General features: G+C 40.1%; 1 protein-coding gene across 2 annotated transcripts in view; it reads left to right on the forward strand.

Annotated features, from left to right (window-relative positions):
• The first annotated feature begins 1,274 nt into the window (after window positions 1–1,274).
• The window catches only part of usb1 (U6 snRNA biogenesis 1), a 31,148-nt gene continuing 18,177 nt past the window's right edge, over window positions 1,275–14,245 (forward strand). The window contains exons 1-3 of one of the 2 annotated variants that reach the window (XM_060837780.1): window positions 1,275–1,434; window positions 5,068–5,216; window positions 13,951–14,134. In XM_060837780.1, the coding sequence (XP_060693763.1) occupies window positions 1,328–1,434; window positions 5,068–5,216; window positions 13,951–14,134 (440 nt within the window). In that variant the 5' untranslated portion in view covers window positions 1,275–1,327. Of the gene's footprint in view, window positions 1,470–5,067; window positions 5,217–13,950; window positions 14,135–14,245 lie in introns of both variants that reach the window. The other variant, XM_060837782.1, reaches the window with a different exon arrangement.

Here is a 14,245-nt window from a genome sequence, read left to right on the forward strand (position 1 = left end):
GATCTGGCAAGGGGAAGTCCGTCCCTAGGCCAGAAAAGACATGACAAAGGAATTTTATTTTTGTCTAATATTCCAGAATGCTTCAGCTGGTAACTCTAATTTCTATGTCAGTATGACACAATCTTAAAACAAACACAAAATACTGTGAATGTTGGAAATCTGCAACAAAAAAACTCTGGAAATTATGTTAAGCAGGCAGTAAACTGTGGAGGGAAACAGAGCTAATATTTCAGGCTGATATGAAATGCTTTGATAATAGCTTGTCTCAACCTGAAAGTAAGGTTCACTCCACTGATGCTGTTGGAATTTTCCAGCAATTCTTTTCTTAGGACAAAAACCTTGCCAATCTCTTGAGCCCATGATCAAGATTGAAATTCCAATGTAGCACTGAGGGCATATGCATTGTCAGAAGTTTTACCCCACAATAAGGGTTAAACAGGTTCTGTCTGCTGATGGACAAGGAGCTAATGGCATTATTAAAGAGAGAAAGATATGCATGTGTATATTTATACCTTTCAAAATTGCTCTTGATCACCTCTGTCAAATCTCCTCTCACCATTCTCTTCTTTGAGGAGAACAGCCCCTGCAGCTGTTCTAATCTATTTACACAATTGAAGTTCCTCATTTCTGGAACTATCCTTGTGAATCTCACTGCTTTATCTTTTATGCCTTCATATCCTTCCTCATTACCCATCAACCTGGTGCAATACCCCTGTTGTGGGCAAACCAGTGTTTTAAACTCAATTATCGTGACTCCTTTGCTTTTAAATTCCATATACTGTTGGTCAGGTCCAGAGTTCCAAGTGCTTTATTAACTGCACTCTCAAGTTTGTCTGTCACCTTCAATATTATTAGATTGCTGAGCTGGGACTTCATAGCAAGACACAAATATGCAATTTTCTATAGATGTTGACTTTTCCACTATAAAACGAATAATAGTTACATTGTTTTGTGAAAATGCACAATTAGTTCCAGCAAAGAGGCGACATTTCAATCAGAGATTCTTAAAAAACCTCCAATTCAATAATAAGGAAAGTGCTGTTGCAAATGTTAAACAGGGGATGGAGGCCTATAGCAAAATATATATTTAAAATCATTTGACTTCATGGCGAGAACAGACCACGGTTGAGGTGTCTGAGCAGCTGGGGTGAGGGTTTGTATTACTTTCGGGAGGTTCCTGGGTGGGGTGGGGTGGTAGCAGTTTGTGTGAGTTGCCGGAACCCTCCTCCCAGGCCCGCCGTTCAGGCCGGAACGTTCAGCGGGTGGCACCGGGGTCCAAGATGGCGGCGGCTGAAGGGGAGCGGTTGTGAGAGCGTTCAGCCCTGGGATGTTGTTGGTGAATTACAGCAGCAGCGAGGAGGAAGAGGAGAAGGAGGGTCCGGGCGGAGCGGGTGCCCGAGGCCAAGCAGAGGAAGGAGCTGCCGGCGGGGTTGAGTGAGTAACGCGAGGCCGGAATGAGCGGAAGAAGGGTCAGTGTGCGCCGCCAGGAGATTCCCCCGAGTCAAAATAAATGTAACACATAAACAGAATTAATGTAATAACAGGCCATTCAGCCCAAACTGTCCTTGCTAGTGTAAATATTCCCACCTCCAACTTCACCATGTTCTGACAGCAACACCCCCAGATTTCCTGGTAAAGCTGTAACCGACCAAAGCAAAAAAGAAAGGAGGTGGTTTAGGTGGGTGTAGAAAGAATATTTGGGGGAAGACCTCAAGACAACTAAAACAGGAGCTCCCTGGTTGGTGAAAGACCCACAAGGAATGGCAGAACCAGCAAAAAAAAGGAAAAGCATTTATTTGAGTGAAAATGTGAGTGAGAAACAGGCTAAATATAGTACCTTCGGAAGTAAAATGAAAAGGGATTTAGTATAATAAAGTATGAAAAGACAATGGCAGTTAACATTAAAGAAAATCCAAAAGTTTTCCATCGGCACTTAAATAGGAAAAGGATGAGAGAGGCACTGGTCAAAATATGTGAGTGCTTAAGCGTGAAATGATGGCTGTTGCAATGTAAGACCATAACACCTAGGAACAGGAATTAGGCCATTCAGTCCATCGAGTTTGCTCCACCATTCAATCACGTTTCTCAATCCCATTCTTCTGCTTTCTCACTGTTACCTTTGATTTCCCCATGATATTCAAGAACCTATTTATCTCAGTCTTAACTATGCTCCATGATCTTCCCTTTACTGTAAGGTTGTGCCTTTGGGTTCCAATCTCTCCTACCAATGGAGGCATCTTCCCAACATCCACTCTGTCCAGGCCATTCAGTATCCTATATGTTTTAAATAGATACCCCCTCATCCTTTTAAACTCCATTGCGTATAAGGACTCTGTGTCCTTAAAATGTTCCTCATATGTTAAGCTTTTCATTCCTGGGACCATTCTCGTGAACGTCCTCTGAACACACTCCAGGGCCGTATATCCTTCCTGAGATATGGGGTCCCAAAACTGCACACAATACTCCAAATGTGGTCTGACAGAGCCTCATAAAGCCTCAGATGTAAATCCCTACTTTTATATTCAAGTCCTCTCAAAATAAATGCCATCATTGAATTTGTCTTCCTAACTACTGACACAACCTGCAAGTTTATCTTGAGAGAATCCTGGACTAGAACTCCCACGTCTCTTTGCACTTCAGACTTCTGAATTTTCTCCCAATTTAGAAAATAGTCCGTGCCTCTATTCTGAAAATGTGTTGCTGGTTAAAGCACAGCAGGTTAGGCAGCATCCAAGGAACAGGAAATTCGACGTTTCGGGCCAGAGCCCTTCATCAGGAATGAGGAGAGGGTGCCAGGCAGGCTAAGATAAAAGGTAGGGAGGAGGGACTTGGGGGAGGGGCGATGGAGATGTGATAGGTGGAAGGAGGTCAAGGTGGGGGTGATAGGCCGGAGTGGGGTGGGGGCGGAGAGGTCAGGAAGAGGATTGCAGGTTAGGAGGGCGGTGCTGAGTTCAAGGGAATCGACTGAGACAAGGTGGGGGGAGGGGAAATGAGGAAACTGGAGAAATCCGAGTTCATCCCTTGTGGCTGGAGGGTTCCCAGACCTCCAACCGTCGTGTTGTTATGTTCTGGCGATGGAGGAGTCCAAGGACCTGCATGTCTTCGGTGGAGTGGGAGGGAGAGTTAAAGTGTTGAGCCACGGGGTGGTTGGGTTGGTTGGTTCGGGCGTCCCAGAGGTGTTCCCTGAAGCGTTCTGCAAGCAGGCGGCCCGTCTCCCCAATATTCTGCAAGCAGGCGGCCTGTCTCCCCAATTGAATGCCTCTATTCTTCCCACTAAAGCGCATGACCTCATACTTTCCCATGTTGTACTCCATCTGCCACTACTTTGCCCACTTTCCCAACCTATCCAAATCCTTCAGCCGCCTCCCTGCCTCCTCAATGCTACCTGAACCTCTACCCATCTTTGTATCATCTGCAAACTTAGCCAGAATGCCCTCTGTTCCTTCATCTAGATAGTTACTGTATAAAGTGAAAAGTTGCGGTCCCAACACTGATCCTTGCAGAACACCACTTTCTGCCATCATGAGAAGGACCCTTTTATCCACACTCTCTGCTTTCTGCCCAATAGCCGAGTTTCTATCCATGCTAGCACCTTGCCTCTAACACCACAGGCCCTTGTCTTACTCAGTCTCCTGTGTGGCACCTTGTCAAAGACCTTCTTGAAGTCCAGATAGATAACATCCATTGGTTCTCCTTGGTCTAATCTGCTCATTACTTCCTCAAGAATTCTAGCAGATTTGTCAGGCATCACCTCCCCTTGATGAAACCATGCTGACTTGCCCTATTTTACCACACACTTCCAAGTATTCTGAAATCTCATCCTTCACAATGGATTCCAGGATCTTATCCATGACTGAGGTTAGGGTATAGCGAATGAAGAAGTGATTAAGATGTTGGATGGGCTGAAATTTTATAAAGACTATGTTTTCAAAAGGATGGCTGTACTTAACGTTAGTAAGTCATTAGGACCAAAGGGTTACTGAAGGAAGTAGGCTGGGAAATATGACGATATGGTTATCCTTGAGAGGAAAGTGCCAGAATATTGAATAATTGCAAAATCTACACCCTTGTTCAAACTGGACAAGTCAGTTTAGCTTCAGTGTTGGATAGCAATCATCCAAGACTAAGTTAACAATGACTTGGACAAATAGGGCTAATGTAAGTAAAGCCATCATGGATTTATTAGAGGCAAATCTTGTTGGTCTGCTTTGATTGAGCTTTTTGAGGATGTGCCAGTGAGGGTTAATTCAGCTGATACACTTATATATGGACTTACCAATGACATTTGATTATGTGTGACTTACCATGCTTGGCACCAAAGCTCAGAAGCCTTTCATTCTTTAACACTCAACCATGCAAATTTATCATGCTCCTTTTAAACGTCCTTTATACCCCCCATGGCACTTCCATTTTCTATTTATAACTCAAAACACTGAGCAGAAGTGAATTAAGTTGATGCAAGTTTAACGTAATTTCATTACTTTATGAAGTTTGATTTTGTGACGATCTGATTCATGAGGTTCAGATACTAAGTAATTTGTTGAAATATGCCCTTTGTTCCAGTACCTCATTTAGATTCTTATATTCCAAGTAATGTAAAATTCTTATTGTGTGAGTGTCATTCTTTAATGTTCCCAGATTTCAGCAACATTAAATATGCCTGGTTATTTTAGTTTGATGGCCCGCACCAAGTTGCAACCCATTTTGTTTTAAAAAAAATGCAGTTGTAAATTTCTGTATTTCTTGCTGCAAACTGGAGATGATGAGTTCAATGAAAGATGAAAGAGAGAAAAAAGAACACATTGCAAGAATGAGAGTAAACAAAAGTGTGCAATTTAAAAAAGGAACAAGCATAAAGGCAAGCAATACATTTTTATTTGAAACCTCTATCTGGATTTTGCTTAGCTCAGTTATGTACTGATTCCATTCATGGCGTCATCTTAGCTGCAAGGTAGCTGGGTACAAATCTTAGGTTAAAAAGTAGAAAAATAAAGAAATAAGTTAAAAGTTCAACATTAAATGCTGACGCTGAGTGTCGATGTTTTGTTTTTAACTCGTAATGCACAGAGTGAAATCCCAACACTTGCCAGTCCCAGAGAGTGTAATGGGGATGTTCAAGGAACTTGAGGAGTTGGATGATAGTGCGAAGCATGATGGTCGCATACGAAGCTTTCCACACCAGCGAGGCAACTGGGCAACACTTGTGTACTTGGATTGTGAGTCATTGATCTTATGGTTCAGCAAATTTCAACATGGAAATTAGAAAACTGTTGATGTAATTTATAGTGATGCCAGTACAAAGTCTGAAAGGAAAGAAGGAACTCTGAGTTACATATTGTATTGTTACATGTTCCAACATGCTTCACAGCAAACAAACTCTTATTATGGTTATGAAAATAAACCCCACAATCACTTTTTGAATCTATAAGGATCCCACATAAAGTAATTAAATGAATCACCAGTATCTTATTGCTGTTATTTATTGATGAAGAAATCTTGGCTGTGCCAAAAGAAGAATAAATGTTGCTACATCTTGTTATTGTTAGTGGACTGTGGACCTCTGTATATTGGATTTGTAGTGCAAATGATTTTCTGGTTGTTTGTTATCAATTGTAAGGTAAATATGCTACATAATGAGGGTTCTGTCATTGGGCCAGTGATACTGATGATGCACTCTGTTGTTTACCAATACTTACATGAAACAATGTGACAAAGAGCATCAATATTCAAATTTATGAAGACAACCAAGCAAGAGGTTTATTTAATTCTTTAGTCTCTTAATAACAGAGAACAGCAAAAATATAATTCTCATTGGCAAATTTGAACAATATGCATTGGAACACCCACTCCTTTATTGTGTAACATTTCTCACTGAAATGTTTGTGCTGTTCAAAACATCATGTAAAAATATGATTGGAACTAAACTTTAATCATATCCCATTGTAATTATCTGAATGAAAAGATGACCGTACCCCCTCAAACTGAAATAAACTGGAGCAGTTAGAAATTTCCATTCACCTCCAGTTGATGATAGTTATTCAGTGCTGCAGCATTGATTTTACACTTCTTGTATCTTGCCAGTCTTTTGCGACAAAACCATATCCTTTTATTAGTGTTATTGGCTACACTCTAATCAGTTTGTTTTCCAATTAGATTGTTTGTGAGTTATCTTAATTTCATTGACACTTATTCTTAAATGCTACATATTAGTGTCCATTTTGTTGAAACCCTTGGGCTGCTCACTCATTAGAGAGAGATGCCTGGTGGTGAGTTTAACTTGAGGGTCACCATGTCTCTGCTTGAGAATGCAGGACCTGCACGGTGACCTCAGCTGGTATGGGAATTGAACCTGCGCTGTAGCTGTCACTCTATATTGCAATCCAGCTGAGCGTTGACTTGAAACCGCTTAAAGATAATTTTGTTTCAATGTGCACTTTGTTGTCTCAGTTGTATATATTCCAACAAATGATAAAACAATTCAAATGTTATTGTGGCACCATTTTACAGGTCAATTTTAAATGTAACCATTAAAATTTCTCCTGAACATGCTGGTTTCATAACAGTTTCTACCCTACTATTGTTAGAATACTGAATGGACTCACAAACTCTTAATATTTGCCTCTACCTGTGTTTTTGTTTTTCCGCTGTTGACCTATTATTTACTTACCTATGCACTTAACTCTGTGATCTGCCTGTATTGCTGGCGAGACCACGCTTCGCGCTGTGCCTCAATACACATGACAATAAATTCAATTCAATTCAGTATAGAAAATCTACTCTTGTTAATAGATTAGATTAGATAGATTGGATAGAGAGAGCTCCAGAAGTAATGTTACAGATAATGATTATTGAATCACTGTCTCTGTATTAACTGTATGTACTGATGAAATATTACATTTTGATCAACCCCTAAAGATTTTAAGTTGTCCTGAAACTATTTTCCACTAAATAACGTAACTGAGTAATTAAGTAAAACTGATTTAAGGACAACAGAATAGGTAATATGTCAAGTCTGTTGTCCATAGGAGCATCTGTATGCCATTGTGACCCAGACAGAAATGTATATTGTCAGTGTTTGATATTTGAGCAGCTTCAGCTCAGCGTTTATGACTTAAAGGCTGAAGTGCAGGTACACTTCAGGCAGGGGAAGGTGCCATAGATTCTTTGCACCAGTGGGCAGTCACACTATTTAAGGTAAGGGCTTCTGATTTATTCTGAGATCAAGCAGATGGGTGTAACTGAGAGTGAGACAGGTAAGGGGACCTCAGACAGCAGGAAGGTCAGCTTCTGCAATTGTCCAAAACATTGTTTTCAGCTGTATGGTTGAGAGCAGAGACGACATGGTGGTATAGCAAACTAAATGTGGCATCACGGTGCAGGAAGCCATGCAAGTGAGGAGGGGAGTCATAAGGAATGTGTGGTAGCAAGGCATTTAGTTGGGGGAGAATTGGCAATGTTCTCTGCAGCAAAGAGCAAGAGACCCGTCGGCTGAGTTGACTGCCAAGTGCCAGGGTTTAGGACATCTCCTCGGGGAGAGAGAGGAGCCTGCAGTGATTGGATGAAGATCCAGTTGTCTTAGTGCATGCAAGTGCCAGCAACATAAGAATGACCTATAATGTTGAACTATTTATGACTTTTTACCTTTCTAATTTTTTTTTGTTTCCTAAGAATTTGTTCTTCAGTATCTGTAGCTAGGTACCTTAGATGATGCTGTTATGTGGCCACTGTAATCTTTTCACTATATTCATTTGAGTACATTTGACAATAAAGCTAATTCATTCACTCAATCATTCGAGTAGAAATATGAAGGAATTTCTGCAAAGAGAGCATGTGGAGCTAGGTATTAAATCAAAAGGTAGAACCTCAAAGGTTATAATCTCTGGGTTTTTTTCCTCCTCAACCTCTCCCCTTGCCTGAGGCATGGTCACTCTTGGGTTAAACCACCACCAGTCATCTCTCTCTGATGAGTCCTATGATCCAGTAGGACTGTGATGAAATTAGCTGTTTTGCCTGAGCTGCATCTAACTTGGTATAGGGTGCTTAAAATCAAAGAGACGAATGTGTGACTGAAAGACTGTTATGGGAGAAATGAGCTCTGGGTTGTGGGACCATGGCCAAGTATCAGGGAAAGTGGAACTTCTACCATTGGGATGGTCTACAATTGAACCCCTGCTAGAGTCAGTGTTGTTGCTAACCACATAACCAGGGAAGCAGGAGTTCTTAAATATCAAACAAATATGGAAAGATGTTGTATTACAAAGAGTGGAAACAACGTTAAAGACAAAATTGTTAATGGTAAATGGGGTTAGACAATGACAGAAGAACAGAGTGTAAAAATTTAAGTAATACATGAACAATCAAGACTGAATGTTATAAAGATGATAAAATGAAACAAAGTCTTTGTATGTGAATGTATGTAGCATTCATAATAAAGTAAATGAATTGATATTATTTACTGGAATAAATATATATGGTAGCCATTATGGAAACATTGCTTCAAGGTGACTAGTTGAGTTCTCCATGTAAGACATTCAGAGGAATAGAAAGGTAAGTAAAGCTGAAGGGGTTGCACTGTTGATCAAGGATGACATTTCTGCAATGGTTGAAGATGGCTTTGATTCAATTGATCACGATGTAGAATCTGTTTGGATGGAAATGAGTAACAGTATGGGAAAGAAGTCACTATTGGGAGTGGTTTGCATTGGTTCTTAACAGTCAACACAATGTAGCACAAAGTACACAAGAGGAAAGATTGGGTCCTTGTGATAAAGAGATGTTGATAATCATGGGTGGTTTGAATCCCTGCAAACTGGAAAACGAAGGTTGGCAGTGGCAGCCTGGGTGAGGCATTTTTAGAATGCTTTTGATATAGGTTCTTGGAGAAGCAGGTTCTGGACCTAACCAGTGAACAGCTTATATTAGATTTTGTATTGAGTAATGAGATAATTATTTAAATACATCAGAGTTAAGAAACCCTGGGTTGCAGTGATCATAATATGATTGAACTTGGCAATCAGTTTGAAAGGGAGATTTGATAGATTGGTTTTAAGACTGGTATTTTAAAGTTAAATAAGTGCAACTATGTGAACATGAAAGCTGTTACCAGGCTAAGGGATAAATCAGTAGAAATGCAATAGCAAATGTTTAAGGGGATATTTCAGATACACAATACATATTTTACAGTAGAAAGAAAAGTTCTAAAGGGGGGACTCGCTATCTACACGAACTGAAGAAGTTAGAGAAAGCAACAAACTTCAAGGAAAAAGCATATAACTGTACAAAATGGAGAGGTAGCTCAAATGATTGGTCAGATATTTTAAAAAAAATAGAAAATGACAAGGGTTAATCAGGCAGAAGGAATCAATATGAGAGGAATCTAGTTGAAATTGTAAGAACAAATAACAAGAGCTTCTACAAATATTGAAAAAGGAAAGTAAGAAGTAAAGTGAATGTTCTCTGGAGAGTGAGAGTGGAGAGTTATTAGACAATAACAAAATGCTGTAAGAAATCGATGAATATTTCACTTCTGTCTTCACAGTAGAGGATACCAGAAACCTTCCAGCACTAACTATGTCAGAAGGTGGAAAGGAAAAGGGACGTGGTGAAATTTTAGTTACTTGGGAAGCACTATGGAGCCAACTGATTAAGAGGAAAGTGATGGCAGAGAGCTAATGTCACTAATACTCCAGAATCCCTCCAGGTGATGAAATGAATTTGAATTGCACCATGTCAAATGATGAAATTTGGTTCTAGTGAAAATCTGGAATGAAAAGTTGACCTAATAGCAACCATAACCACCATTGATTATTGTAAAAGCTTCTCTGGTTCACTGATGTCCTTTAAGAAAGGATATCTGTCATTCTTACCTGGCCTAGTTTACTTGTGATTTTTAAAGTCACACCAATCTGGGGTTAATCGTTAATCTCCACCTGAGCAATTAAGGACGGACAATAAGTAACTGTTTTGCCAGTGGTGGCCGTGTTCCGTGAATTAACCTTTTTAAAAAAAAGGCCTGTGGGCTGACAAGTCTCCAGACCCAGATGGAGTTCATCCAAAAATCTTAAAGGAGGTAGCTAATGAAGTTGTAGATACTTAGGTTAATTTTTCAAAATTTGCTAGGTTCAGGAAAGGTTCCATAAGATTGGAAGTTTGCACATGTTACCGTCTAGTCAAGAAGGGAGGGAAACAGGAACTATGGGAAAGGTAGCTTGACATTTGTCATGGTGAACTATTAAAGTCTTTATAGCTGCATTCTTAGTAAAATTCAAGGTAATCATGAAGTGTTGCCATGATTTTGTGAAAGGCAATTCATGTTTAACCAATTTATCAGAATTCTTTGACAACGTAGCATGTGCTGTGGGTAAAAGGGAGTCCACAGATGTATTTTACTTATGTTTTCAAGTGGCATTTCATAAGGTGCCACATCAAATGTTATTGTGAAAAATAAAACGTCATGGAATAGTGACTAACATAATACCATAGATGGAAGATTAACTGGCTGGCAGAAGGTAGAGCTTGCATAAATGGACATTTGTCTGATTGGGAGCATGTGACAAGTGAAGGTCCGCAGGTGTCTCTTCTGGGGCCTCAACCTGTTATGGTTTAACCATGCATCATCCTCTAAGGCAGCAGAATTCACGGGACAGCACTGAATTAATTGCCAAGATTATGTGCAAAGCTATGACCTCCCGACTCCGGTGAGTGTGTTCCCTTTGAGCCCATGGAGAATGGAACTCAGACTCCTATGAGAGACAGAGGCTTTGATCCAATGAGTTGATAAAACTCAGAAGCTTGTGTCAAGGCTAGGCTAATTCTTGATTTTTTGAAAATCAAGATGGATCAGTTGGTAGATCTGAGGACCGATTTTCAGTTGGTGTCAAGAATCACGGTATGGAAGGCATCAAATGAAAATATAGCAGCAAGCATAAAACTGCAGGTTTTTGATAGCTCCGTTTGTAGACATTTTTCAACTTGCTTTAAGTATAAGTTAAACATTTGGGGGTGAAAATCTAAACTATAAGGTATGGTTGTAAAATGCTGGTTGTAAATTTACCAAAACTGTCCTATACCTGAGTTTAAAACATTGTGGCACGCCTAGGAATGTTATGAATTTGGTTTGATGTTAGACTTTCTGTCTGGGCGACAGATAAAGACAGAAATGGTACGTGTTGTACATTACTTGGGAGGCTTCACAGATCTTTCATTGGAACAGGATCAGCTTTTTGGTTGGTTTTAGCAGGACATTTTCTTTACCACTTCAAATTGATGCTGTATATGATTTTAGCCACTGATAGGAGCTGTAACAAACATGCTAAAATAGCTTGTTGCTGCATCTTCAAAGCTTTGGCGGCACAGTGGCACAGTGGTTAGCACTGCTGCCTCACAGCGCCTGTCAGACCTGGGTTCAATTCCCGACTCAGGCGACTGACTGTGTGGAGTTTGCACGTTCTCCCCGTGTCTGCGTGGGTTTCCTCCGGGTGCTCCGGTTTCCTCCCACAGTCACAAAGATGTGCGGGTCAGGTGAATTGGCCAAGCTAAATTGCCCGTAGTGTTAGGTAAGGGGTAAATGTAGGGGTATGGGTGGGTTGCGCTTCGGCGGGTCGGTGTGGGCTTGTTGGGCCGAAGGGCCTGTTTCCACACTGTAAGTCTAAGTCTAAGTCTAAGTCTAAGTCTAAGTCTAAGTCTAAGTCTAAGTCTAAGTCTAAGTCTAAGTCTAAGTCTAAGTCTAAGTCTAAGTCTAAAGGGGAAGAAAGAGATTTTTCAGCAAAGAAAGCAGTCTCTTTTTTAAAATGTTCACCATTGCTGAGGCCCTGAAGGAATGTGCTTCCTCTTGGGCAGCTTGCATGATCTCAGTTATACAAAACCCTTCTCTTTTCTTCACTTGTGGTATCTGAGCATTGATGCCTGGGTTAGGGTTATTGCCTGTTCATAGTTGCCCTCGAGAACGTGGTGGTGAGCTGCCTTCTTGAACGGCCGCAGACCATCCATTGTAGGGAGACTCATGATGCCTCCATGGGAAACTGGGCTGAATTTTCCCAACCTCTGAGAAACATCGGCTGTAGTAACAGAGTGGGAAAACACAACAAGAATGAAATGTGAGATTCTCAATATTGAGAAGTACGTTTTCTGTTTGAGGTCTCAGTGACTAGATGAGAAGCTCATCGAGTGGTGAGGAGCTTTTTGCATGATTTAACAACTCGCTATTACTAATCTTGCCTCACTTTATATGTAGGTTGCTATTTCCCACATACCAAAAATAAACTAGATGGCACCAAATCCCAGACTTGAAAGTAACCTAATGGTTACAGCTTGCTATCGATTTTTCCTGGTTTCCATTTTGACCTGCTTTCCCAACATCTTAGAGTGCACTCCATCGACAGGGATTGCCTGCACCTTCCATCCATGAAAGCACTAGCCTTACCACATCATAGCACATCTTAACTCACTTATCATCCAGTTTACCAACGCAGTTTTGCATAATGAATGTTCTTGCAGCATTTATGTGTGTTCTTTTGGAATATGGACTCCAGAATAACCCAGGTATATGCCTCAGACCAAACTGACAAGGTTGGAAATAGTATGCAGTGGGCCTTAAATATAAAATGACACAAAAAACAGGGCCATGGAATTGGTGTGCAGACTTAAATTAGCTGGGTAAAATTGAATGAGAAAGGTCACTACTGCTCACAGATGGAAACATCTGCGAAACTACCAAAAAATGAAAATTTCATCAGATGTTTGGAAAATCCAGCCCTCAGTTTGAGGTCAACTCTGTGGTGATCCATATTATAGTTTTTCACAACTGCCTGGAGACAATAAGAAAATTTACTTGAAGGTTTTCATTCACAGCGATCAAGCTGGAGGTTTAAATAATTTGAAGAAATCTTTGGTAGACAATTATTTTTGAGCCAAAACCAGAACCCCTAAACTTTCCCTCCCCTGCATCAAATGGATGAAATATCGTACTCTTCAGTGCACCCTGATCACCAATGTGGTGAATATGTTTTCAATCTCACATAATTTCTGAGCAATACCTTCAAAGATTTTCGCAAGAGTGTTATGTATTTGCTGTGACTGATTATGACATTTGATTGTTTTCAGCAAGGGAGAAATATCTTAGCTTCATGAATTGAAACTGCTATGTGTGTGTATATTTTGGAGTTGGTGCAGTAATGTAGTAACATTGAGTAAGGAAGCTAATATCAGTATACTAACAATTATAGCTGTAACTTCATCTATCTGTAAAAGATAAATCAGTGTTCAAACTGTATGACTGAATAATTTTCCTATTGTTATAGTCTCAATTGAGATTGGTAGTTGTTTTGAAAAAAAAAGATATGTTTGCTATTGACCAATGCAAAGAATTGAATAACTAGATTTAGTGTTTTAAGTCTTCTACCATAATCAGGAAACTAAAATCAGTATCAAGTGATGACTACTTGACAGGCAACTAATATTTCTTACTACAACTGACATCCCAGGTCATTTTTCTGAGATTCTCACAAGAGTACTCTTGTGTTTGAAGTCCCTAAATATCCTCTGGATTTAGTAGGGTCTTCCTGTCCCTTTTAGGATGTATCTTCGACTGTCCTTTGATACAAAGTCAATCCTTATTCCGTGTTGTGAAAATAAATAAATGGGTTTCCAGTAACGAGGCAACTCTTTGACATTTAACTTTCCTATGCTCTCTTTCTTTCAATAGGGTAATGTGTCCTCACTTTGCTTGGAAGTTAACCTGGCAATATAGGGCAGAAGGCAATCATTTCAATACTGATTGGTATTTCTGCTTTAGTTACCCTTTCCTTTAAGAACAGGACCAATTGCCTGTGAACAATTTTGATTTCACTGTTTTAAAATAGCTTGTAATTAAATGAACGTGTGATAAACTATTCCAGAAATTGGTGCTTTCATGTTTTCTCAAGGAAATAAGATCCTGTTTTTAAATTCCAGACTACCCCGAAGAGGAGTTTATCGAACTTATTGATGTGCTGCTAACTCATTTGCAGACATTCGGGCTGCCAATGGTTCGCCTCCGAGAGTTTCATATCAGTCTGTCACAGACTGTCGTGCTGCGTTATCATTGGATAAACATCTTTGTGGAGTCGTTAAAGGAAAAGCTGAGCTCCTTTGACAGGTGGGTTTAAGTTTACTTTACTATTGGTCCAGAAACGTAGCTGTCTGTGGCCATGACTGAAGTAGATCTTTCTTCAGTCGTCATGACTGATCAGTAACAAAAACATGTTTA

The sequence above is a fragment of the Hemiscyllium ocellatum genome, chromosome 17 (assembly GCF_020745735.1).
Source record: "Hemiscyllium ocellatum isolate sHemOce1 chromosome 17, sHemOce1.pat.X.cur, whole genome shotgun sequence".
Taxonomy (NCBI): domain Eukaryota; kingdom Metazoa; phylum Chordata; class Chondrichthyes; order Orectolobiformes; family Hemiscylliidae; genus Hemiscyllium; species Hemiscyllium ocellatum.